Source organism: Podarcis melisellensis (genome assembly GCF_964234715.1).
Source record: "Podarcis melisellensis genome assembly, chromosome: 16".
NCBI lineage: Eukaryota > Metazoa > Chordata > Lepidosauria > Squamata > Lacertidae > Podarcis > Podarcis melisellensis.
Genome location: NC_138533.1, coordinates 28,166,475 through 28,193,297, shown reverse-complemented (window position 1 = coordinate 28,193,297; position 26,823 = coordinate 28,166,475). Strand labels below are relative to the sequence as shown.

The 26,823-nt window shown below is 45.1% G+C and overlaps 1 protein-coding gene across 2 annotated transcripts; it reads left to right on the top strand.

Moving 5' to 3' along the window:
* The first annotated feature begins 2,528 nt into the window (after positions 1-2,528).
* LOC309359589 (somatomedin-B and thrombospondin type-1 domain-containing protein-like) lies at positions 2,529-26,050 on the top strand. Of its 2 annotated transcripts, none has more exons than XM_081893496.1 (5): positions 2,529-3,531; positions 13,667-13,852; positions 15,357-15,447; positions 23,683-23,841; positions 25,370-26,050. In XM_081893496.1, the coding sequence occupies exons 1-5, from the start codon at positions 3,300-3,302 to the stop codon at positions 25,473-25,475; spliced, it is 774 nt and encodes a 257-aa protein (XP_081749622.1). In that variant the 5' UTR covers positions 2,529-3,299; the 3' UTR covers positions 25,476-26,050. The 2 variants fall into 2 exon arrangements, with proteins under 2 accessions (XP_081749622.1, XP_081749623.1); XM_081893497.1 differs by having other exon boundaries at positions 2,543-3,531; positions 13,670-13,852.
* The last annotated feature ends 773 nt before the right edge of the window (positions 26,051-26,823 follow it).

The following is a 26,823-nucleotide window of genomic DNA, read 5'->3' as shown; positions in this document are numbered from 1 at the left end:
GGCACTCACCTCGCTTTATTGGCCGAGGGAGCCGGCGTACAGCTTCCGGGTCATGAGGCCAGCATGATTAAGCCGCTTCTGGCGAACCAGAGCAGCGCACAGAAACACCATTTACCTTCCCGCTAGAGTGGTACCTATTTATCTACTTGCACTTTGATGTGTTTTTGAACTGCTAGGTTGGCAGGAGCAGGGACCGAGCAACAGGAGTTCACCCCGTTGCAGGGATTCAAACCGCCGACCTTCTGATCAGCAAGTCCTAGGCTCTGTGGTTTAATCCACAGTGCCACCAGCGTCCCGGGCAATGAATGCCTGCACCTCAATGCTTGCACATGCACACAAACATAAGAGGCTGCAGGATCAGGCCAATGGCCCTTCTGGTCCAGCATCACAGTGGCCCAGATGCCTTTGAGAAACCCAGGGCCCAAGCACAAGAACCCTCTTCCTTCTGGTATTCAGAAGCATTTCTGTCTCCGACTGTGAAAGGCAGAGCAAAGCCACTGTGACTACTAAGACTGGGCAATAATCTGGTTTTCAACGTTGCGATATATCACCAACATCACCAGCTAAGCATTGCGAGATACCAATATATCACGATGTCTGAAACAAGGATGGAGCTGGTTTTCAACTCTGTGATGTATCACCAGCTAAACATCTCCTGCTCAACATTGTGATATACTTACTGACAGATCACAGTGTGAAATAAGGATGGAGCTATGTAGAGGCATTCCCCACATTGTGATTTTTGCATAGCACACACACACACCATGATTTGCAATACATTGCCAGGTCAAAAATTATGAAACCAATATCATGAGATGGACTTGAAACAGGTTTGGGATGATATATTTCCCAGCCCTAACACACACACATGGTGTGTGTTAGGGCTGGGAAATATATCATCCCAAACCTGTTTTGTTTGCTTCTGGGAGATGTGGGGATGTGTTGTGCTCCACAAAGTACAGTGGTACCTTGGTTCTCGAACTCAGTCTGTTCTGGAACTCCGTTCGAATTCCAAAACGTTTGAAAGCCAGTTGGCTGATTGACCCCAGAAACAATGCCAACAGATGAAACAGACATTCGGCTTCCAAAAAATGTTCACAGGCTGGAACACTTCTGGGTTTGCGGCATTCGGGAGCCGATTTGTTCGACAACCAAGCCGTTCAGGAACCAAGGTACCACTGTATCTTCAGTCCAAAGAGCCTATCACCATAACGCTCACCATTGAGGGCAGCCCATAGAATCAGTCTAGGCCTAAACACAATCTAGGGGACAAGGTCAGGCAGGCACCTGCAGTCAGTAACACAAAGGATTCATCCAGCAAGGAGAGGACACCAAGACTTGCACGCTAAAGAACAAGGAGCCAGAAGCCTCTGATGTTGCCAGCCACTGAAACACTCAATAGGTACCGCTTGGCCATATTCACACCATACCCTTTAAAAAGTCATGGCTTCTTCCAAATAATTCTTTGGGGGAAGCCATGACAGTTTAGAGTGGTGTAAAGGGTAAAGGGACCCCCTGACCATTAGGTCCAGTCGTGACCGACTCTGGTTGCGGCGCTCATCTCGCTTTATTGGCCGAGGGAGCCAGCGTACAGCTTCCGGGTCATGTGGCCAGCATGACTAAGCCGCTTCTGGCGAACCAGAGCAGCGCATAGAAACACCGTTTACCTTCCCGCCGGAGTGGTACCTATTTATCTACTTGCACTTTGACGTGCTTTCGAACAGCTAGGTTGGCAGGAGCAGGGACCGAGCAACCGGAGCTCACCCCGTCACAGGGTTTTGAACCGCCGACCTTCTGATCGGCAAGTCCTAGGCTCTGTGGTTTAACCCACAGTTTTACCCGTGTCGCTTTAGAGTGATATAGTAATGCTTTAAATGTTGTTGTTGTTTGTATGCCACCCATCTCTCTGGCTTGCCCAACCCATTCTGGGTGGCTGCCAACAGAGTATGAAAATTGCGATCAAACAATAAAAACTTCCCGAAACAGGCCTGCCTTCAGATGTCTTGCTCGGGGGTTGCATAAATATGCGACTGAGACCAAAACTGATAGATAGATCCACCCATCTCTAGAGAGGACACACTTTTTAAACCAGTGGCGTAGCGTGGGTTGTCAGCACCCGGGGCAAGGCAAGTAATTTGCGCTCCCTAACCCATGGATTTGCGCCCCCTAACCCTAACCCCCAGATGTTGCACCCGGTGCGGCCGGCACCCCCCACGCTACGCCACTGTTTTAAACACACAGAGAGAGGAGTTACCATTCAATCAATCCCTCTTCCCAGGGAATGAAAGTCGCCTTAAGATCAGACTTTTGTGATATAGAAGGTGATGGGGAACTGAAAAGGGTGGGATAATGCTAGCTTTGTTGCAGCATCATTACTATTTCAATTTACTAGTCGCTTTTTTCTTGCCACGGCAACTCACAGTGACTTCCAGAAAAACAAAGCAAACAAGCAAAACCCCCACATACATACATGCATACATTAAAATTGAGATGATAATAACGCAACAGCATCGTAACGTCCCCGCAAACAAATTGGAAAGAATGCTAATTAATTAACCAACGTCATCTAATCTCCCTGCAAAGAAGAAGAGTCAATAAGCAGGTTGTCTGGAATATGCATATATATAAATCACCATGAGGGTCTTTTGCCTTTTTTAAAAAAGTATTTCCAGATTCTTAGAGAATCTGGCTTTAAGACCCAGGAGAAACTTTTACACATGAACTGAAAGGAGGGGAATAACTTTTTTTTGGAAGGGGTGGTGGTGCTAAATGTCCAGCCAATCCCCTTGTGTGCATTGGGAACAACACCCGTTCGATGTTGTTTCTTGTATAAAAGGCCATCACCAGTTCGAAGCCCAGTTGAGCTGTGACAGCTTTTGCTGCCAGCCGTCCATGAGAGGGGGGAAAGGCAAAGAGCCTTCTCTTCAAGCAGCAAAAATCTCTCCAGCGACCCAGATGCCAATGTTCAGTCACTGAGAACCGCCTGCCAACACCACCGGTCTCTTAAATAAGAGGCGTCTTTCCTTCCTCTCAAACGCCGTCGGCTGGGTAGATGAGAAGTTCAAGGCTTCCACCGAGTCTCTTCCATCGTGGGACATCATGCCGCTTTAATCCTTTGCCTGGGGAACCCATTCCCTCCGCGGAGGGCCTGGCTTTGGAGCGGGAGCGAGTGCGAAAGAGAGAGAAACCGGGTGAAACGCCTGGAGAGCTGTTGACGGCCGTCCGGTGTGACTTGTGGTGACGAAAGGTCACCCACACTCGGCGATTTCTAGAAGCCGGTTTCGTAGGGGAGGCAAGCCATGAGGGAACCCAGAACCGGTGTGGGGTACCAGCTAGTCTTCTGCGTGTGGCTTCTGGTGCACGGCCTCACCGAGGGTGGATGTGGCGACCGAGAGGCCCACAAATGCTGCCCTGGCCGGAATAACGAGTGCTCCGATTTTTCTCTGAGGAAAACACTGTGTTACTGTGACACGTACTGTGAGAAAACTGGGGATTGCTGCGAAGATTATCACTCCGTCTGCCAGATCTCGGGTGAGTTGGCACTTCTGGGTGAGAAGGGATGACTGCAGAGGGATGTCTCTTGGTGGCTGTGCAATGTGCCCTTCGACCTTCAGGAAGTTGTGGGTGCTTCTCGGGCAGAACAGATTCCAGAAGGGGGAATCTCCAACATGTCCCGGTGCTAGAGATGGGGGAGGCATTCAGTCCAGGGCACATTTTAATACGAAATGTCCAAATTTGCACTCCTGAAACAAATGACAGCGATCTGTCCGAATTTGAATTTCCTTGAATTTTGTAGTGCGGTTCCCCAACCAAATAACATACCCAGAAATATGTATGTTAGGGGAAAGTGTGTGTTAAACTGCATCTCTTAGTGAAAATAGATGTATAAAAATGCATTTCGTTGTGGGAACAAGTTTGTAAAAATGGGTTTATTGGGATGAATTCTCACAAAGTTGTGGGGGGACTGACTGGAAAAATGGGAAACGGAAAATAAAATTGACATATTCATCCACCCCTGCCTGGTTCCCATGTAATCATGTGGTGTAGTGGTCACAGCATCAGGACTAGGACCTTGGGAGACCAGGGTTCGAATTCCCATTTGGCCATGAAGCTCACCTTGGAGGCCAGTCACTGCCTCTCAGCCTAGCCTACCTTGCTGGGTTGTAGTATTAATGGAGGGGCCTCATTTAATAAGCAAACAAGCAAACAAATAATCTTTCTAAAGCTCTTCACAGCTTGGGATCTAGGTATCTACTGGATCACTCACAGCTGGGAGCACTTAGATAATTTTGGAATCTGAACTTAATGGCCTGTGGAGACGCCCCTGTACAGACAGTAACATGGATGACTTCATTTACTTCAAAACAAAGTCAGCTAACCCTATCACATTTGGGATTCTCTGACCAGAGACATCATCATCATCATCATCATGTTGTTGTTGTTGTTGTTGTTGTTGTTGTTGTTGTTGTTGTTGTTGTTGTTGTTGTTATTTCTTACCTTCATCTGAGGATCACAGAGTGGTTTACATTATAAAAACACAAAAATACATACCATAGTAACAAACAAAAACAATACCCCCAAAATTAAAAGGCCATGGATTGTTTAATTTGCCAAAGACCTGAGAGAAGATAAAATCACCCCTGCTGGGACAAAACATGTTGGTTAAGGAAGGCCCTACCTACACTTAACACATTCAGAGCAATATACCATTTCAAACAGTTGTGGAGCTATAGTTTGTTAAGGGCTGTTCAGAGACTGCTATTCTACTCACAGAACTACAATTCCCAAAGTTCCCGGGGGAGAGGGACTGATGGTTAAACTACTCTGGGAATTGCAGCTCTGTGAGGGGAATAGGGGGTCTCCTAACTACACGAAACATTTTTTGTTTGTTTGTTTTACATTTTTATTTTATTTTGACAAAGTAATAATCATAAATAATGATGATGATGATGTTTACCCCACCACCGAGACCATTCCATTGTGACTATCCAACCGCCCAAAATTTCGACACCTCTGGCGATGGTTTGACCCCTTTCCATTTTAACAGTACAAATTCTACAAACACCTTCCATATCTCTTCAAAATCATTTCTCTTGTATATCCCACACCTCTTTATACCATTCTTCCATTTTATATTCTGCTTGCCCCTTCCACTTCCTAGCTACAATAATTCGTGCAGATGTCAATAAACTTGTGAGCAAATTGGGAAACTACAGTTCCCAAGATCCTTGGGGGTGGGGGAAAGCCACGATTGTTTAAAGTGGTGTGATCTAGCTTCAAACGTGTACTGTGGGTGGGGCTTAAGTTGCACAGTAGACCCACTGAAATTAATGAACAGGGCTTAACTGAAGTCTATAAATTTCAATAAAGTTTTCTCTCTAAGTATATATCGGTTGGCTCCAGTGGTCCAAAGCTTTCAGCACAGAACTGCGGAACAGATGCAATCTCTTTGTGGCGCACTGTTCTCAGCCCAGCGGTCGACTCACCCTAAAACCCAAATCCTCTCCCTCCCATTTACCAGCCCCCTCCCCTGGCCAATCGGAAGCCTCCGGCCAAGCTTGTGAATAGTCCTGAATAGGTCTGGCATCTCTGTTCTCACACATGGCTTCCCACATTGATGCGGAGAGTCCAGGTTTACTGTCAACAGAAAGGCAGCGAGGACAGTTTTGAGCGCACACAGCCTTACGATGTGCGGCAGGAAGAGGATCTGATTGTGTGTGTTTGTGCGTGTGTGGAGATGCCCTACAAAATTTGCATCAACATCCTTTTTTGTTTTTGAAATATTTTTTTAATTTGGTTTTACAAGTATAAAATCATAACGATACCACCATACACTTCCACATTTACATATTCCTCCAAATCACTAGACTTCCTACCTCCTCTCTATGGGTCCTATACAATGCTTTCTTTCTGGGGGTACACATACCCCTAAACAGTTTGTGAATCTAAGTTTGGCCTTATTGAGGGGCAGTATTTCAATATGATTAGCAAAATGAGAATACCCCTAAACATTATTTTTTTAGAAAAAAAGCACTGGTCCTATTATTGAGACTTTTCTACTGCATCTTTTCCCATAATCTATATTTTATATCACTCCAATGTCTCCATAGTACTTGTTACTATGTAATTCTTGTAATCCTGCTCATGTTTTCATCTGCTTACAGTAGACTTCAAGATAAATAATAAATTTTTCCCATTTTTCCCATTCTTTGTTAAAGTTCTGGTCTTCTTGCTTCCTGAGCTGTCCGGTCAACTTTGCCATTTTGGCATAGTGCAACAATTTGATTTACCATTCTTCTTTGGTAGGGACTTATTTCCATCTTTGGAAGAGCCTAGGACTTGCCAATCAGAAGGTTGGCAGTTTGAATCCCCGCGGCAGGGTGAGCTCCCGTTGCTCGGTCCCTGCTCCTGCCAACCTAGCAGTTCGAAAGCACGTCAAAGTGCAAGTAGAAAAATAGGTACTGCTCTGGCGGGAAGGTAAATGGTGTTTCTATGCGCTGCTCTGGTTCGCCATAAGCGGCTTAGTCATGTTGGCCACATGACCCGGAAGCTGTACGCCTGCTCCCTTGGCCAATAAAGCGAGATGAGCTCCGCAACCCTAGACTGGGTCACGACTGGACCTAATGGTCAGGGGTCCCTTTACCTTTACCTAGTAGGGATAATGATAATGATAGCAACCTGGACAACAATAACATAAAGCCTCAAGCACGACCCCCTCAGATATTTATTGGGGGCCCGAAGGGACCTGGGGTCTTGGGAGTTGGCTCCTATGGAAGTCTCTGCGCCGCCCCTGCCTTTCAGAGAGTGTCTGTTGCAAAGAAATTCGTCTGTTGTTGATGTTCACACAGCGCGGTTGGAATGAGGGATTTGGGGGAGGAGAGGGAACGGCCTCAGTAAGCCACCCCTGATCTCCAGGGAGATTAGTCCAGTCACAACTCAGCTCGATTACCGAGCAATGGTCTCTGCCAGGGAATAAAAGAGTCAGGAAGCTAGAAACCCCCCTAGCAGCACCTTGTTGGTTTAGAAACAGATTCACTCCCGAGAGCATGGATAAGCTTAGAGTGAGAGCGGCTGAGATGACCGCTGCTTCCCTTTCCTCATACCGATGACCCAAGGACCCCTGGCAATGGACAGTTTGATGGGACCCCTGGTATGCTCCCCCTAGCCAGATAATAATAATAATAATAATAATAATAATAATAATAATAATAATATTTATACCCCACCCATCTGGCTGGGCTTCCCCAGCCACACTGAGCGGCTCCCAACAGAATATTAAAAACACAATAAAACATTAAAAACATCCCTAAACAGGGCTGCTGGTGACCAAAAGGAACTGCAGGCGCCACTGTTTCCATTTCCCACAATGCCCTGGGTCATAGCCACGTGTTGGGTACCAAAAGGGTGGTTGGCTCACAGACGCCATCCCCGGCATGATTATTGAGAAAATGAGAGTAGCCACATTCACAATCTACTTTTAAGATTTATTTATTAAAATTGCATGCGGCTCTTCATCTGAAGATCTTGGAGCTGTTCGCAGCATAAAAATACAAAATAAAAACAGGCGTCCTAATACCCCTTTAAGCAGTCGTTGCTTCCCCCAAAGAATTCTGGGAGTTGTAGTTTGCTACGGATGCTCAGAGTTGTTAGGAGAACCCCTCTTCCCCTTCTAGGACTACAGTTCCCAGAATTCCCTGGGAAGAGGGATTGATTGTTAAGCCACTCTGGGTACTGTAGCTCTGTGAGGGGCATGGGTGCCTCCTAACAACTCCTGGGAACTATAGCTCCCAGAATGCTTTGGGGGAAGCCACATAATGCTTTTAATGTGGCCCAGAAATGAAAGATACACTCGTCTCTAGTAAGGACACACTTAATTTCAGTTTCTCATTCTTCCAATCTTAAATTCAGCATCGGTCTGTGAATGGTTGTGTGTTTTTTTAAAGTCCTCATAAGCATTCATCAACATTTTAGTGTGACTTGCTCTAATATTTAAGTATCTGTATGGAGTTTTTCCTAAAGTGTTTATGAGCAATTTCCCATAATATCATGCATTTGTATGTAATTTTCACTGATATATGCATTTTTAGGCACATTTCCTCCTGAGCATATGTGTTTTATTTGGTTGGAGAACCGCACTGCAAAAATCAGAGAAGGGTGAATTTCAAAGGATAGCTGTGTTTCCGTCTGCATATTTGAAATGGAAGGAAAGAGCTGGAGTCAGAAATCATGTAATACGGGGCGGGGGGGGCATTGTTTTTGTTTGCTATTATGGTATGTAGGTATGTTTGCGTTTTTACATTGTAAACTGCCCTGTGATCTTCGGATGAAGGGTGGTAATAATAATAATAATAATAATAATAATAATAATAATAATAATAATAATAATAATAATTTGAGAAGTGTGAATTGGGTAAAAAGGTAAAGGGACCCCTGACCATTAGGTCCAGTTGTGACTGACTCTGGGGTTGCAGCGCTCATGTCACTTTATTGGCAGAGGGAGCCGGCGTACAGCTTCCGGGTCATGTGGCCAGCATGACTAAGCCGCTTCTGGCGAACCAGAGCAGCGCACGGAAATGCCGTTTACCTTCCCTCTGGAGCGGTACCTATTTATCTACTTGCACTTTGACATGCTTTCGAACTGCTAGGTTGGCAGGAGCAGGGACCGAGCAACGGGAGCTCACCCCGTCACGGGGATTCGAACCGCCGACCTTCTGATCGGCAAGTCCTAGGCTCTGTGGTTTAACCCACAGCACCACCCTTGAATTGGGTACTTTCATATTAAATTATGAACAAAATTGATCAGTGTTCCAAGCACATTCCTGTTTCCATCTGTGAACCATTGGAATCAGACTACGAAATGGTGTCCTCAGCTACCCCTCTAAACAAAATATTTATGGCAGGCTTCCAAGCTGAGCTCCGCTGTTGATATGGTAAGGTGAGTATTGTTTAATCTCCTGGAAACTAGGAAGCCAGCAAAGACATTTCATGTTCTCAAGGCTTACTTTAATCTCCTGGAAACTAGGAAGCCAGCAAAGACATTTCATGTTCTCAAGGCATTGTGCTTGGAACACAGGGTCTTCCCCCACCCCCAATCATTCAGCTAAATGGAATCGGATGCAGAGAACGGACTGTTGCAGATTGTTTCTCGGCAAAGGAAGACCACGTGTGACGCTCTTGGGAGAAGGTGTGGGTCTCTCTCTGGCCAGAGCAAATAAGTGCTGATGGCAGATGATCCACACATGAATGAATGGCTGAACAGAGCTGTGGGAGAAAAAGAGAGGGGCGGAATCGTCTGGAGGCTGGGAGGGGAAAAGAATGGGCACCCTTCGTGTTTCGAGGCTTCACCATGGGAAAGTTTCCATTAACTAGGGGATGGGAAAATCTGTCCATTTCAGTTTCTCTGTGGTTAGTTACTATTGCCATTAATTTTCGTGCATCAAGAAGGCTTCCAGGTGCAGAGATTGGGGAGAATTTAGTTCAGTTTGCGTTTCCTGAAAGAAGAGACAAACCAAAATAATACAGCCATCCTTTGGAATTTGCACTTCTCCAAATTTGGGGGTGCCAATTCTCCAGTGTGTGTAAAAATGTTCACGTATGGCATTTGAGCTTTGTTATACACCTTTAGGTGCCAGGCAAAAACGTTCCTTTTTAACCAGGCCTTTGGCTGATCTTATTGACATCCAACACCCTTTTAGAGTGTGGCTTTTTGGGGGTCGGTGGGTTATTGGGTTATTGTTTTTGGTTTGATTTTATATGTTGTGGTCTTGTGTGTGAACCCCCCTGAAACACCCCCCCCCGGTATATAAATTCAATAAATAAAATAAATACATATTTGTGTGTGTGGAAATAGCATGCCAAAAATGCATTTCATTGAGGGAGAATTGCTTGGGTTAGGAGAAATATGGACACAGGACACAGTGAGAACACAAGAAACTTATAGGTCCATCTAGTTCAGTACTGACTACACTGGCAGGGACTGTCTGGGATTTCAGGTTGGGTTCTTTCCCAAACCCTACCTGGAAATGACAGGACTTGAACCTGGGACCTTCTACATGAAAAGGAGGTGCTGTACTAGTGAGTTACTGGGTTTTTTGCATTCTAAAGCTGCATTCAGAAGATTGGATAAGTGTCCTCTAAGATGTTGATGTCGAGACATCACTTTGCCAACAAAGGTCCGTATAGTAAAAGCTATGGTTTTCCCAGTAGTGATGTATGGAAGCGAGAGCTGGACCATAAAGAAGGCTGATCGCCAAAGAACTGATGCTTTCGAATTATGGTGCTGGAGATGTCCCATGGACTGCAAGAAGATCAAGCCTCTCCATTCTGAAGGAAATCAGCCCTGAGTGCTCACTGGAAGGACAGATCCTGAAGCTGAGGCTCCAATACCTTGGCCACCTCAGGAGAAGAGAAGACTCCCTGGAAAAGACCCAGATGTTGGGAAAGATGGAGGGCACAAGGAGAAGGGGACGACAGAGGACGAGATGGTTGGACAGTGTTCTCAAAGCTACTAGCATGAGTTTGACCAAACTGCGGGAGGCAGTGGAAGACAGGAGTGCCTGGCGTGCTCTGGTCCAGGGGGTCACAAAGAGTCGGACATGACTAAACGACTAAACAACAACAATAACAAGATGTTGACAACTTTCCGTGACAGCTTCTTAAACAAGAAATTCGCAAACTGATGTAGAAATGAGGAGTAACACAATTTAAGACGGAAGAACTGGGAAACCAAAACTGACAAATGCACACATCCCTCCTTTCGCCCTGCCCACCTCTCTATAGTTTACTTAATTTATTTATCCTTACATTTAAACCCCACAGTTCCTCTGAGGAACTCAAGGCGGCATAAACAGCTCTCCTCGTCCCCTCTCCTCGCACAGCAACCCTGTGAGGTAGGCTGGACTGAGAGACAATGACTGACTCAAAGTCACCCTGTGAACTTAATGGCTCAGTGAGGATTTGAACCCGTGTCTCCCAGGTCAAGTAGTAGGACATTCTCACCACTTCACCCTTGTCATCACAATCTAATCCTTTCCAGTGGTTCTCCTTCAAAGGCATCTTTCCCATCTACGAGCTCTTGTGTCTCAAACAAATCCTCATCTGATTCTGTACCCACCACTTCCCTTGGTCTGGAGTTTTCAAGTGATTTAAAAAGAAGAAATAAAAGTAGATCTCATTACATGGCCTTCAGGAAGGGACCGTTCTAGTGTCAGTGGCCTCAAAGGTTGACGAGGGGGCTGAGGGCAGCTTAATCCTCCTCAGCCCCTAAGAACCACGGCCTTGTATCCTTTGAACCGACCCAACATGGCGGTTTTTGACAATTAACTGGCCCCTCTCTGCTTAATTCAGGACAATGGGGGCCTTCGTGCGATGGATAGACAACCTATTCTCAGCCTGGCAAAGGAGAAGCAGATGTCAGCACATCTGGAATTTCTCACGAGCGAGGGATTAAGGACCGATGACGGAAGTAGCATAATTTGGGGATAGCGTTTTATGTTTAGATTGGGCCACTTGGCATGAAAACGGATAAAATATCAACTCAGACGGCAACGTTCAGAGGAGAAGAAGAGGGGAAGGAGGTGATTTATACCACACATAAACTCGAATCACCATTCCCCGCCCTAAATAAACAATGAACTTAATATATCAAAGTTGTAGGTTGCAGGCTGAGTGCCAGTTTTAGAAGTTCCCCCCAATCTGCACTCTACATTTAATAATAATAATAATAATAATTTTTATTTATACCCCGCCCTCCCTAGCCAAGGCCGGGCTTAGAGCGGCTGAGCATTTAAAGCAGTCATCCCACTTTCAACCCCAAAAGAGGACAATTTTAGCAAACTTGCACTACAGTGGTACCTCAGCTTAAGTACTTAATTCATTCCGGAGGTCCGTACTTAACCTGAAACTGTTCTTAACCTGAAGCACCACTTTAGCTAATGGGGGCCTCCTGCTGCTGCTGTGCCGCCGGAGCACAATTTCTGTTCTCATCCTGAAGCAAAGTTCTTAACCTGAAGCACTATTTCTGGGTTAGCGGAGTCTGTAACCTGAGGTACCACTGTACTAAAATTTTAAGGAGGCATCTCTCTCGGAGGCAGAAAGAGAGACGAGAGGGTGGTACAAAGCCAAGGAAATGAGAGAGGGACCAAGAAGTCACAACTGTCCCTGGTAAACCAGTCAAAAATACAAGCAAGGATGGGATCTTTTGCAAATATTTGTCTTGCATCTCTGAATCTCTCTCCATTCTTGTCCGCCTCTCGGATGACAGCCTGTCCTGGATTGTGAACTGCCCTGAAAGTCTCTTGCTTCGGGATGAGATCTCCGTTTTGCCCAATGGAGTGTTTTTTTCAGAGGGAAAGGGGTGGAAGAAATTGTGAGCGTATTGAGGGCTTGCTATGGGGGCTGGGCTGCCAACGGTACCCTCCCCTGCGGGGCGTGGGATTTCGAAGCAAGCAGGCTAGACAGCCATGGGATGAGGCCTCAAGAAGACAACTGGATGCAGTGAGTCAGAAGGAAGGGCAAGCTAACATGTTTTGCCAGTGGAGACAGGGGGCTTATTGCTCGACGGGGATACCCGGGTCTGTTTGGCCTCGCCAAAATCCTCAGGATTCCAAGCGCTGTCTCTTTGAGTGATGCCCATTCGAGTCAGACATGAACCATGAGCTGAGCAGGGAGTGGGAGGGAGAAAAGGTGGGGCTTTCTGTGGCTTCGTTGCAGCTAGAGATCTAGGAGAAATTCAACTTTGGTTGTATTTTAACACGAAGCTTCCTGATTACGCTTCCCGAACCAGTATGCCGCTATCCTTTGAATTACCCTGGGAAAGTCACACGTGTCTGAATTTCATGTTGCCGTTTTTTAACCGAACACAGTGTACAGCAATGCATATGTAAAGCGGAAACGTCTGTGCCTATGTCCGTGACAGTACCATACCAAATAAACACAGTGGTACCTGGGAAGTCGAATGGAATCCGTTCCGGAAGTCCGTTCGACTTCCAAAACGTTCAGAAACCAAAGCGCAGCTTCCGATCGGAAGCCGCGGAACCAACATCAGACATTTGGGTTCCAAAGAACGTTCGCAAACCAGAACACTCACTTCCCGATTTGCAGCGTTCGGGAGCCAAAACGTTTGACTCGCAAGGTGTTTGGGATCCAAGGTACGACTGTAAATAAAAACCATTGGGTATTAGAGGAAACCGTCTGCAAAAATGCGTTAGGATAAAGTTGCACTAAAATGCTGAGGAAGTTTAAGTAAGTTGTTTATTTTTATTATTTTTATTTTTATTTTTATTTTTATTTTTATTTTTATTTTTATTTTTATTTTTATTTTTATTTTTATTTTTATTTTTATTATTGCTGAGGACATATAGAGAACTGAATAGAAGTCAGGGAAAATGAGGAACTGAGAAATGGAAATAGATTTGCCTGCCTCTAGTTGCAGGTGAGAAAGGTTCTGTGCCAACTTTGGTGACTCTACTGATCTGTTTCCCATCTTTCTCTCTCTCTCTCCCCCCCTTCACATACTGTTCCTACCCTGATTCATTCTACTCTATATCAACACTTCTCCTATTTCCCCCCCCCTTACTTGGGGATCTCCCTTGGCTGCAACTGTCCTTGCCGTCTCTCCCCCTCCATCGGTTTATCCTATTCCACCCCCTTCTTCCCTCATCTCTAGCAGCTGTTGACTGTGTGGTCGGCCCTTGGGGTCCCTGGAGTGAATGCAATGCTCTTTGCGGTACGGGCAGCAAAGACCGGACTCGCCAGGTCACCGTGCCGCCTCGAAACGGAGGAACCCCCTGCCCAGACCTGAAGCAGAGACGGGGGTGCCTTCGGGAGAACTCAGCCTGCGATGCAGCAAAAGGTACGATGCTGATAGCAGTGGCGAGATTACAATATAATGAAAGCACATGTATATATAACAGGTGCATATCTAAATGCAATCATAACAATTGCATATACAGCGGTACCTCGGTTTTCGAATGTCTCCGAAGTCGAATGTTTCGGTTTTCGAACGCTGAAGACCTGGAAGTAAACGCTTCTGTTTTCGAACGCACCTCGGAAGTCGAATGGTGTCCACTGGGTGTTTCTTAATTAAATTTGCAGACCGCCCTTTGAGCCTTGGTTTTCGAACGTTTTGGAAGTAGAACAGTCTTCTGGAACGGATTACGTTCAAAAACCAGGGTACTGCTGTATAAAATAATTTTTTTATATAGCGATTATTTATCTGTTATTCATTTATGGAATTTATATCCCTCCTTATTCTCCACGGAGCTCAAGGTGGTGCAAGGGAAAACGGAAGGTTGCTGTGCAACAGCCTTAAGTTTCCGTTGTCAGCTTCATTATCTGTACATGCAAGGAGAATCACCGTCATCCTGTTATTCATTTCAGGCAGCATAATTTCCCTGGCTTCAGTGAGCCTTGGGCTAGCCCGCTCCTCATTCCTTCCCCTCCTCTTGTGTGAGCGAGAGCAAAATCTCCCAAGTTGACTTTGGAACAAGCCACAGTTTCATAGTATGTCCAAACCCAGGTAACTGTGGTTTGTTCTAAGCAACATTTGTTAAAACTAATCAAGAATGTGCATGTTATGTACAGACGTTTTCACCCTGGGCCAGCAGGGGGATACTGTAGATAGTTTTCACTCAGGTCCACATATGCAAATAAGGGATCGAAAGTGACGCTCAGTGATTGGGTAGTTACAGAAAATGGTTACTGCTGCGTTGTAGTGGAGCTCTATATAAGCAGGCTGGCTGAACCCTTCAGTTCAGTTCTGTTCTGGCCTGTGAATAAACAAGAGCTGTCTGAAGAATCGCTGTGTTGTCTGATATGTTCACCCACAACTTAACAGTGTAGTCGTTTCATCCCCCTGGCCTGTTAAGTTACTTTGGGTGAGAAATGCACTAGTGACATTTGTGTCTACACTGCCCTGCTCTCCTCCCCCAAATTCATTTGCTGTGAACAATTATTTGGAAGATTTACATAGCGCTATGTTTTATAGCATCCAAATGGTGCCATTAAGTCATGAATGGTGCATGCTTTGAGATTCAAAGATGGTTGTAATTAACAATTTCCAACAAATGGTTATAATTTGACCTGCTCAAATGTAAATGGATTGATTTTAAATAAAGTAAATGCTGATTAATTTGCAGGTTTTGAAGTACTGAAAGGCAGTTAAGTGCCTGTATGTAAATTTATGGTGCTCCTAATGAGAATAAGAAATAACTTTGCTCTAGCTATGCTGTCAACATTGTACCCCTTCGATTAATTTTCAGCTTGTTCTTTCCTCTTAAATTCTCTGTGCTAGCCTGACATGATGAGTGTCTTTAATCAGATCATGGCTCCTTTTATTTCCATGTCTCTTTTGACAGAGGTGGCTAAGATCCTGCCCGATTCTTTTAAAAGGGATTTTAAGGACCCCTGGAGAAGACCTCACATGTTAACGAGGGAGAAGCTGCCAAGGTAGGATGTACCTGGATGTACATTTCCAAAATATAAGATAAAAAATAAAATAAAACAAAACCTACATACAGTACAGCAATAGTGTTTTGTGTTGTGTAGGCTCCTATGATGTAAGTAATGGGCCCCGCCTGCTAGCCTGCTCCCTAAAATATCACTGGTTTGCTCATTTCTATATAGGGTGCATACATTCTGCATGGACTAGTTGCATGGCAACATGTGCAAATGGCTTTAGATATCTATCAGGTCCATAAATTACTATACAGTGGTACCTCGCAAGACGAATGCCTTGCAAGACGAAAAACGTGCAAGACGAAAGAGTTTTCCGTTTTTTGAGTCGTTCTGCAAGACGAATTTCCCTATGGGCTTGCTTCACAAGACGGAACGTCTTGCGAGTTCTTGCGAGTTTGTTTCCTTTTTCTTAAAGCCGCTAAGCCGTTAATAGCCGTTAAGCCGCTAACAGACGTGCTTTGCAAGATGAATAAACTGCAAGACGAAGAGACTTGCGGAACGGATTAATTTCGTCTTGCAAGGCACCACTGTATAGCATATAGTCAACACAAAAAACAGTGACAATTTGTTGTTGGCAAAGGACAGCTGGACATATAAAGGGCCCCATTACCTTCAGTAGCTTAAGGCCTCATCAAACCTAAATCTGGCCTTGATACCACCCTATACCTCAGGGTGGTTCACAGAAAAGATCACAATATATAAAATGAACAATAACCCAATAACACCCGCCGAAATTGTCACATTTTAAAAGGGCATAGGATGTCAATCAAATCAACCAAAGGCCTGGTTAAAAAGGAACATTTTTGCCTGGCACCTAAAGGTGTATAATGAAGGTGCCAGGCGTACTTCCCTGGGGAGAGCATTCCGCAGACTGGGAGCCACTGCAGAGAAGGCTCTGTTCTCATGTTGCCACGTCTCGAGGAGGAGGCACACGAAGGAGGGCCTCAGAAGATGATCTCAGGGGCTGGCTAGATTCATATGGGAAGAGGTATTGCGGTCCTGAGGCGTTTAAGCTCTTACGTTCTTGTGAACGCCTCTCCTCCTTGAGATCCCCTGTGTGTTGCTCTCCTCCCCTTCTCTAACCTCCCCCTCCCCGTGTTCAGTGACCGGCTTTAGTAAATGCAAGGGTGGAATTTTAAGCAGGATCATTAGCAGGATATTATCTGGGAGAGGCCTTTCCAAGTAAAAGCAAGAAAAAGAAGGAAAAGTGTGGGGTGGCTGGGTCGCATATTCTTCTTCACTGTCTCCTGTGCATAACATGGAACATTGCCAGATCTCTTTTCTCCGGGGAGGGGTTGCTGGAGGGCTTAGGGCAGCCTAGTTAACTAAGCAGCCAGCCCCAAAGTTCATTGTTTGGCTCCAGTTTGCATCATGTGCTAGGACACATGTTCAGCATAGCTGGCCGGCTTTGCTAGTGAGGTGGGGGGGAGGTCAGGGGAGAGAAATAATTCCCTGCATGGCTTGAACCTCAAATAGAGGTCGTTTTAGTTCAGGATCAGCTTGCTGCAAAGAAAGGAGGAAGCCAAGAAAGCTGGCAGGGGCGGGAAGGCTGCGAGAAAGAAAGCATTTGACTCTTCCGGATCAAATCAAATTGTGCCCACCCCCAGTTAGGAATGGAGAAGGGATTCAAATCAGTTCATCTACCTAATCCACACTTTCTAAAAATGATAGGTAAGCGGCCCATCGATATTATCATTTCTCTGAATTTTGCAAGGCGGTTCCGCAGCCTAGTAAGGTGGACCAAAATGCACATACCTGGGTATATGTGAAAACAACACACAAAAGTGCATTGCGTCGAGGAAAATGGTTTTGCAAAAATGTGTGCATTTACGCATTTGTGTTGTAAACCGCTTTGAGATTTCCCCCCTTAAAAATATAAAGCGGTATATAAATGTGAAATATACTCAGAGTCGAGAGTGGATTTCATGCTCTTTATTCAGCTCATAGTGGTGAGGAGGAATGGAAGTTCCTCCAGAATGTCTGCTTTATATACATTATTTACACAAGGGGCCCGCGTGATTGGCTAATTCCGGGATTCTGCTGTAGGCCAATCAGGTTGCGGATTCCCTTCCACCTGGAGCTGGATTGGGTGGCTCCCATGGACCAATCAGACTGCTGCATTCTGAATCCTATTGTTCTTGGACCAATCAGACTGCTGCATTCTGGATCCTATTGTTCTAGGACCAATCAGACTGCTGCATTCTGAATCCTATTGTTCTAGGACCAATCAGACTGCTGCATTCTGGATCCTATTGTTCTAGGACCAATCAGACTGCTGCCTTTTGGATCCTATTCAACTCAGTACATAACAAAATGAAATTAAGAAGAAGAAAGAAGAAGGAAGTTGTGTTTTCCTTGAAGTTCCATTGTACGCTACAAGGCTTGCAAATCATTCTTTTGAAAGTAAAGCACCTTGTGTTTTCAGTTTTCCTCGATGCTTACGTTTGGAGAATACAGAGCAACTTATCCTCGCTGTTCCCCACATTCACCTTCTCTAGAATGGCCCTGGGAGCCAGTCCTCAGCCGCTGACTCATCCCCTTTTACTCCGATTGGCTCCAATCAGCACAAAGCTGGAGAAGACCTCTTCTTGGTAGCTAAAAAGGACCTCTTCCATGTTGATTGGTTGGTTCTGGGATTCTAGTCTTTGACACCGACCCGGGGCCACTGCACCTCTGATCCAGACAGATAGGTGGGGCAGTGCCCCATTTGTCCTAGTGAACCAATATTTCAGACCCTCCAAATGTCCCTATTTTTCCAGGGACAGTCCCAGATTTGCAGAAGCCGTCCCGGTTTCTGATTTGATCCCAGAATATCCCGCTTTTCCTTAGGATGTCCCTATTTTCATCGGAGAAATGCTGGAGGGTTATGGAGGTAGGCGACCCCTGAGCCAAGGAGATAAGTAACTATGCAACCTTTAGAAGACATCTGAAGGCAGCTCTGTATATGGAAGGTTTTCTTTCAAGGTTTAATATTTTATTATTATTTTTATATACGTTGGAAGCCTCCCAGAGTGGCTGGGGCAATCCAGTCAGATGGTAGGGTATAAATTATAAAATTATAACTATAATCAGGCAGAGGGCCTTCTTGGTAGTGGCGCCTGCCCTGTGGAATGCCCTACCACCAGACGTCAAGGAAATACAGTCATACCTCTGGTTACAGACGCTTCAGGTTGTGTTTACTTCTGGGTTTCGGCAGTGGCACATGCGCAGAAGTGCCAAATTGCAACTCGCGCGTGTGCAGATGTGCCACTGCGGGTTGCGAACGTGCATTGCATCCTGCACGTATCACGTTCGCAACCCAAGTGTCCACTGTAAACAGCTACAGTGGTACCTCAGGTTAAGCACTTAATTCGTAGGTTAAGCACTTAATTCGTTCCGGAGGTCCGTTCTTAACCTGGAACTGTTCTTAACCTGACGCACCATTTTAGCTAATGGGGCCTCCTGCTGCCACCGCGCTGCCGGAGCACGATTTCTGTTCTCATCCTGAAGCAAAGTTCTTAACCCGAGGTACTATTTCTGGATTAGCGGAGCCTGTAACCTGAAATGTATGTAACCCGAGGTACCACTGTATCTGACTTTTAGAAGACATCTGAACACAACTCTGTTTAGGGACATTTTTAATGTTTGATATTTTATCGTGTTTTTAATATTCTGTTGGGAGCCGCCCAGAGTGGCTGGGGAAACCCAGCCAGATGGGCAGTTTATACATAATAAATTATTATCATCATTATTATTATTGAATAAAGGTAAAGGGACCCCTGACCATTAGGTCCAGTTGCGGACGACTCTGGGGTTGCGGCGCTCATCTCGCTTTACTGGCCAAGGGAGCCGGCGTACAGCTTCCGGGTCATGTGGCCAGCATGACTAAGTCGCTTCTGGTGAACCAGAGCAGTACACGGAAATGCCGTTTACCTTCCCGCCTGAGCGGTACCTATTTACCGTATTTTTTGCTCTATAAGACACACCAGACCAGAAGACGCACCTAGTTTTTGGAGGAGGAAAACAAGGAAAATAATAGTCTGAATCTCAGAAGCCAGAACAGCAAGAGGGATTGCTGCGCAGTGAAAGCAGCAATCCCTCTTGCTGTTCTGGCTTCTGGGATAGCTGCGCAGCCTTCTGATCGGCCAGCCTTCTGATCAGCAAGTCCTAGGCTCTGTGGTTTAACCCACAGCGCCACCCGCGTCCCTTATTATTGAATAGGATGTCCCTATTTTTCATCAAAGAAATGTTGGAGAGTAGAGTCTTTGCTGGCTCAATCACACAAGCAGCATCTAATGCTGGCCTGGAGGACTGAGGAGAGAGGCCCCTCTTTTGCATAGTTACTTGGGAGAGCTACACTTCTTCCCAGCTCTCTTTTCCTTGGAACAGAACCAGAGCAGAGAGAGAGAGAGATAGGAAAGCAGTCAAGGCCAAGCAATTTCTGGATGATGTCGCCTTCCCCTCTGATGTTCCATCGATTGTCTCCAGCCTCCGGATTCTCGCACCAGAGTGTCGTGCCAGCCAAAGATTCTGGCCTAATTAGGGAGACGCAATCAAAGCCCGCGGCTCCGAGAGGGAGATGCTTTGGTGTTGCTGAGATACAGCAGACGGGCTTTGCGATGTCCGTGCATTGCTCCCGGAGCTGTCGCGTGACATCTGGCTAAACAGGCCTCCGTCGTACACGGCGCTCTCAAGAAACAAAAAACCGTGGGTGCAAAAAAATGTGGAATATGCAGAAATGGCAAAACTTACTGGAAGAATAAGAAATCAAGATAACATTTTTTTTAAAAAAATAAAAGAATAGAAATGGTTCATTGAATATTTACAGATAAATTGTAAACAGATAAAAAAAACCATTGGATAAAAAACCCTGCAGTTTCATAAGAGTATATATATCTAAAGAAGATGAATAAATGAGCAAATTAAGTTCATTTGGTTATGCTGAAGATATTAAATGTAAATTTAAGGAACTGTAGAAAGAAGAGGAAGGAAGGCAAGTTTTTTCTTTTTCCATTTGTGTGTGCAGAACTAGTCGCCTTTATTTTTGTTGTACATAAATATTTGGGTCAGATCCATCATTTCTCCTTGTTGCTCCTTTGAGTTAGGTTCTTCCAAAATGTGCTCTCTCAACAAAAACACACATGAACACAATCTGCTCCTTTGCAGTTTGACACACCTTTGAAACGTCAAAATGATGGTAAAATTAATGAAATGTATAAACTTGAAAAGTATAACTATATATATATATATTTAAAAGAAAAAAAAAACTGAACCATCACAGTAAACAGATAAACCCACCAGCGGCAAACTTTACAAAAGACCTGAACGATTTTAAATGCCAGGAATTATTTTTTTAAAAAAGGACTTTTTTTTTAAGGTTAAGTACTTAATTCGTTCCGGAGGTCCGTTCTTAACCTGAAACTGTTCTTAACCTGAAGCACCACTTTAGCTAATGGGGCCTCCTGCTGTCACACCGCCACCACTGCACAATTTCTGTTCCCATCCTGAAGCAAAGTTCTTAACCTGAGGTAATATTTCTGGGTTAGCAGAGTCTGTATGTAACCTGAAGCGTATGTAACCTGAGGTATCGCTGTACTTAATAAATTTGCAGTCCAATCCGATGCAGATATGTGTGTATCCATCCCGTGCAGGGAAGGCAGACATGAAGTTGGCTGTGTGTCCTACCACACAGAGAACAGTTCTCTATCTGAAAGCATTCTATGTTTGAAGGGCTCTCCAGGTCTGGTTCCACCATACAGCGGTACCTCTGGTTGCGAACGGGATCCGTTCCGGAGGCCCGTTCGCAACGTGAAAAGAACGCAACCTGCGTCTGTGCATGCGCGGGTCGCGATTCGCTGCTTCTGCACATGCGCGTGACGCCATTTTGCATGTCTGCGCATGCGCGAGTGGCAAACCCGGAAGTAACCCTTTCCGGTACTTCTGGGTCACCACGGGACGCAACCTGAAAACTCACAACCTGAAGCCAACGTAACATGAGGTATGGCTGTACTTTTAAACAGTCATGGCCTCCCCAAAAGAATTATGGGAGCTGTAGTTTGTTAATAGGTTTTTTTTTAGGAGGACCCTGTTCCCTTCACAAAGCTTTATTCTGGCCTGGACCACCACAAAACAGGATGGTCTGTTTTGCCTCCGGGAATGCTGTTTGGGAGCCAGGAATAAACAGGAAGTCGCAGAAGCAAATAAAAAGCTTTGGATAATGAATCCCAAGAGAAATACCTAAGTAGCATTCCTTGGTCATCTCTGCAGGGTACCCCTGCTTGATCAGCCACCATATTATAAACAGAGAAAAAGAACAAACACATCTGACCAATCCTGTCTCCTTTATGCTAGCACTGATCTTTGGTGTGTAAATTGTGTATTCATCTTTCTCCTAACCAGCAAGCTGAGGATGAAGTTTGGATTCTTCTGCATCTGTTGGTGGAATCACTTAGTAACAGACCTTTCTTTCTTTCTTTCTTTCTTTCTTTCTTTCTTTCTTTCTTTCTTTCTTTCTTTCTTTCTTTCTTTCTTTCTTTCTTTCTTTCTTTCTTTCTTTCTTTCTTTCTTTCTGTGCCAGGGACTGTGCTGAGGAGGCATGGTGGGAGCCAACCCCTCCCCATGATCCTGCTCCTGAATCTTCCCAGGAGCAGGAGGGCAGTATAGATTTGGAACAGTGGTTTGCAGAGGGGCATAGTTCAGAAGGCAGAAGCTGGGAAATCCTGGATGGGGAACAGCTAGGAGAAGAAACAATAGAGGAGAGAGAGCTAACAGATTCACAGTCTCTGGACAGCATTCACCCCCCTTCTCCAAAGTCCTGGAGAGCTCAGAAAGTGGCAGAACAGAAAGCACGGAGTGTAGAAAGTCAGATTACAGGACACAGAAGTGATATAGATTAATAGGGATGGAAGGGGGTGTAATCCTTAACTGGGAGCGCCGCCATTTCTAGGAGATGTGTTCTTTGTTCTCTCGTTGTGATTATGAAAGTTTCTAACTGGTAAGAAGATGCCTTTTCCTTTGTTCTGCTTATCTACTGCCGCGGGGGCAAGAAGCCGATTTCCTGAAGGCTGACAATATGTTTCTATCATGTCGCCTCTTGCTCACATTTTCTTTAAACTAAAAAGTCCCAAATGCTGCCACCTTGCCTCCTAGCGGAGTTGCTCCGTTACGTGGCCCTATCAGTAGAATACTTCAGACTCCCGGGTACCTAGGCTGCTAGCCATCTTCCCCCCTCCCACAAGGCTCGACAGAGTCAGGGCAGAGAGCGTTGTTCTCGCTTGGGTGTGGCTTCGTGATCAACTCCACATCATCACAACAGTGTCATCATGAAGCCAGATCAGAGTGAGGGCAATGTGCCCTGCCCTCGCTCTGAAGTCTTCTGCCTAGAAAAGAAGACCTAATAGCTGTGACAAACTATTATTATTATTATTATTATTATTATTATTATTATTATTATTATTTATTTTTACCCCGCCCATCTGGCTGGGTTTCCCCAGCCACTCTGGGCGGCTCCCAATAGAATATTAAAATACAGTAATGCATCAAACATTAAAAGCTTCCCTAAACAGGGCTGCCTTCAAATGTCTTCTAAATGTCAGGTAGTTGTTTATCTCTTTGGCATCTGATGGGAGGGCATTCCATAGGGCGGGTGCCACTACCGAGAAGGCCCTCTGCCTGGTTCCCTGTAACTTGGCTTCTCTCAGTGAGGGAACCGCCAGAAGGCCCTCGGAGCTGGACCTCAGTGTCCGGGCTGCACGATGGGGGTGGAGACGCTCCTTCAGGTATACTGGTATAATGACCAACTTAGGTATAATGGCAACTTAGGGCTCTTCGATACTTATCCCATGATTTCTCAGCACGGGGCTCAAAGGCTTTTCTTTTCCCCAGGGAAAACCCGCAGTGGGCCGCAGAATTAGAACAAAGATCCACTGGGTATTGCGTAGATTCACATTTGTTCTGATTCAGTGGTAAACAGAGAGTTTTCCCAGCAGGAAACTTCTTGGACCCGGACCTAGAAGAAATCACAGGATGAATGCAAGTGTGCATGAGCTCTTAAGTGGATGGTTCTCATAACGGGAACTGTATTGCATCTCTCCCCCCAATCCTGTTGTTGGTGGCATCCGTCTGTCTCGAGAGACGATGACCTCCATATGTGTATGTCTGGGGTGCGGAGGGCAGGAATGGTTTGAAGGCCATTTAACAAAGCATGGAGACCTAACCCTTTCCTTGCTCCCTCTCTGTGCTTTCCAGTTACTGCATCTACTTCCGCCTGACGCAGGTGAGCCCTGCCTGCCGCCTGCATTTCTGGAGCAGGCCACTGGCGAGAGAGCGTCGTGTCTGCGTGGAATGCCAAGGGAATGCCGTGGGCAGCAAGAAGCGGTGCCAAGGGGACGGTCTGCAGGGAGCCAGGTGTGTGGTTGCAGACTCCTTCAATAAACAGACCCCTGTGATCTTTGAGACAGCTTTACTCGGTCCAGAGCAACAGCGGCCGTTGGCGGAACCCACGAAAGTGGACTCTGCAGGCCTGTAAATCACACGGGCTTCTACAGATGCTTTCTCTTGCCTAGTTTTACACATGCATAGAAATTAAGTCATGTTCTCAGAGGGAAAGCATGTCTGCATTGTCAGAGCTGGAAACCTGATCCAGCAAGAACAATGTGCCGACTCTCTGCCAGGCTAGCTCGCGGCTGTGCTTTTCCTGCACAAATATTTATATAGTATATATATATATAGTTGTTGTTGTTGTTGTTGTTTAGTCGTTTAGTCGTGTCCAACTCTTTGTGACCCCCTGGACCAGAGTACGCCAGACACTCCTGTCTTCCACTGCCTCCCGCAGTTTGGTCAAACTCATGCTGGTAGCTTCGAGAACACTGTCCAGCCATCTCATCCTCTGTCGTCCCCTTCTCCTTGTGCCCTCCATCTTTCCCAACATCAGGGTCTTTTCCAGGGAGTCTTCTCTTCTCATGAGGTGGCCAAAGTATTGGAGCCTCAGCTTCAGGATCTGTCCTTCCAGTGAGTACTCAGGGCTGATTTCCTTCAGAATGGAGAGGTTTGATCTTCTTGCAGTCCATGGGACTCTCAAGAGTCTCCTCCAGCACCATAATTCAAAAGCACCAATTCTTCAGCGATCAGCCTTCTTTATGGTCCAGCTCTCACTTCCATACTGTACATCACTACTGGGGAAACCATAGCTTTAACTATACGGACATACACACATACACACCCACACACCCACACACCCACACACATTTTTTAAAATTAAATTTTATAATTTACATTTAAAAATATTCATTTAAACAACCTTCAACCAGGGAATTTCCTTCTTCTCTTTCCGTGGCTCATTTTGCATGCCAAACACCCCTGCATATTTTACATAAACTAAAACATTCAGTAAACCATTGTTACATTCATCAAAACATATTTACACTGATGACTTTATCTTCAGGCTACCGATGTTTTTAAATGAACACAATTTTAACCCATATATTCAGTAAACATATCCCAGTCTTCTTTAAACGTATTTTCTTCTTGTTCTGTATGTTAAATCTGAAAGTTGCGTGTATTTATTTATTTATTTATTCGTTGTGTTCTTACTTTTTGTTATCTTTGCGCTTTACAGTGGTACCTCGGGTTACATACGCTTCAGGTTACAGACTCCTCTAACCCAGAAATAGTGCTTCAGGTTAAGAACTTTGCTTCAGGTTGAGAACAGAAATCGTGTGGTGGCAGCGGGAGGCCCCATTAGCTAAAGTGGTGCTTCAGGTTAAGAACAGTTTCAGGTTAAGAACGGACCTCTGGAATGAATTAAGTACTTAACCCGAGGTACCACTGTATTTATTTATATTGCTTTTTGTAACAAATCAATAAAAAAAAAATTAAAGGAAGGAACTGGAAACTGTACCTCGTCGACTCCATCCTATTTTCTGTCTTTCTCTAGAACATTCTGGACTGCGGCGTCCATTGCTGGATGCCAAGGATCTTGGATACAGGAGTCTCTACAGGAGAAATGTGTGTGCCCTCAACTCTCCTTTATCTTCATATGACGTCCTGTCGAGCTGAGTGGCAATCTTAAGAAAGAGAAGAAAGACCGAACGTCAGCCGCAGCTGTTTTGGGTTGTTTACTTTTGGTAAAGAAGAGAGCTGAAGCAGTCAATGGCAACCCTCAAGCTACATTTTGCCAGTCATTATGCACCAACACTCATTGTTTACACTTGTTCTATACTGGACACCTGACCGTGTATTGTTTCCAAGCACAAGAACGTCTGATTCAATCTCCCTTTGTTAAAAAAAGGAAAAAAGAACTGCATATATATATATATATACACACACACACACATTATATACCTCTGAAAAAGGTATACTACCTCCACCATTGCCACTAAAATGGAAGATGGCATATTTTGTCTGCTTTCCACAACGACTCCCGACTTTATTTAAGACAGGGAACCTTTCCACATACACCACAGCCCAAGAAACATATTCCCTTCTGGGCAATGTTCCAGGGGTCAAATCTCCATTATGGGTGGAGCCCGAGTCAAAAACAGGCAGAACAATGAATGTCAATTTTATATTTGCGCATTGTGGGAATGTTGTGGATACTAGGAGAGGATATATTGATTTAATAGTATCCTTCCTAACTCAAGCTTGTGAGTCAGCAGCAGAGTGCATTATACTTGTTATTAGGTTTAAAAATGCTGCTTTAAAAACCCGGACATTTTGTCAAATTTTATAAAAATCCACCTGGACAGAAATTTTAAGCCTGGCGAAGAGGACGTGTTCGGGGGAAACCTGACTTGTTACCAAACCCCCATACACCATTCTTATCGGTATTTTTATTCCCCGCCTCCTGCCGTTTGTATCTCGAATCTTGCTCACTATTTTATATCGCAATAATACTTCATTGGAAAATCCCCCCAAAAGGCCTCCAGTTTTCCATTAAAAGGTCATCATTTTTATCTCTTAGTTTTACAGTCCAGGGGATGTAGTTTGTACTTAACAAGACCCATCAGTATTAACCGGACTTAAAGGGGTATGGCTGCAAATCACTAGCAGCACACCCCATACATACTATTGAAAAACACACCCCCATCGAGTTCAATAAGGCTTACTTTCAGGTAAGGGAACTCTGAGAATTCAGACAGCAACGAAAACAGAGATTACCAGTGTTTGCCTCATATTTGCATTGTGTATCCTCGGCACTGAAACAAATGGAGCGGTATCACGTAACAGCAATGTAAATTTACGTAATTAACTTCGCAAATTACGCGAGGTGTGTAATTTTGCCACAGCGGACAGTGAGGCAAAGAACGTCATTTTTTTGGCAAAAATTGAACTGCAGCAAAATGAGCGCTGGTTGTGGTGAAAATGGTGCCTTCTTACACCCCTTGCTCC

Bases quoted from the DNA above. Each gene is read 5' to 3' on its own strand.
- LOC309359589 (XM_081893496.1), top strand. From the start codon at position 3,300: ATGAGGGAACCCAGAACCGGTGTGGGGTACCAGCTAGTCTTCTGCGTG. The intron at 13,853-15,356 runs GTACGATGCTGA...CTCTTTTGACAG, and splicing joins AGCCTGCGATGCAGCAAAAG to AGGTGGCTAAGATCCTGCCC. The intron at 23,842-25,369 runs GTGTGTGGTTGC...GTCTTTCTCTAG, and splicing joins GACGGTCTGCAGGGAGCCAG to AACATTCTGGACTGCGGCGT.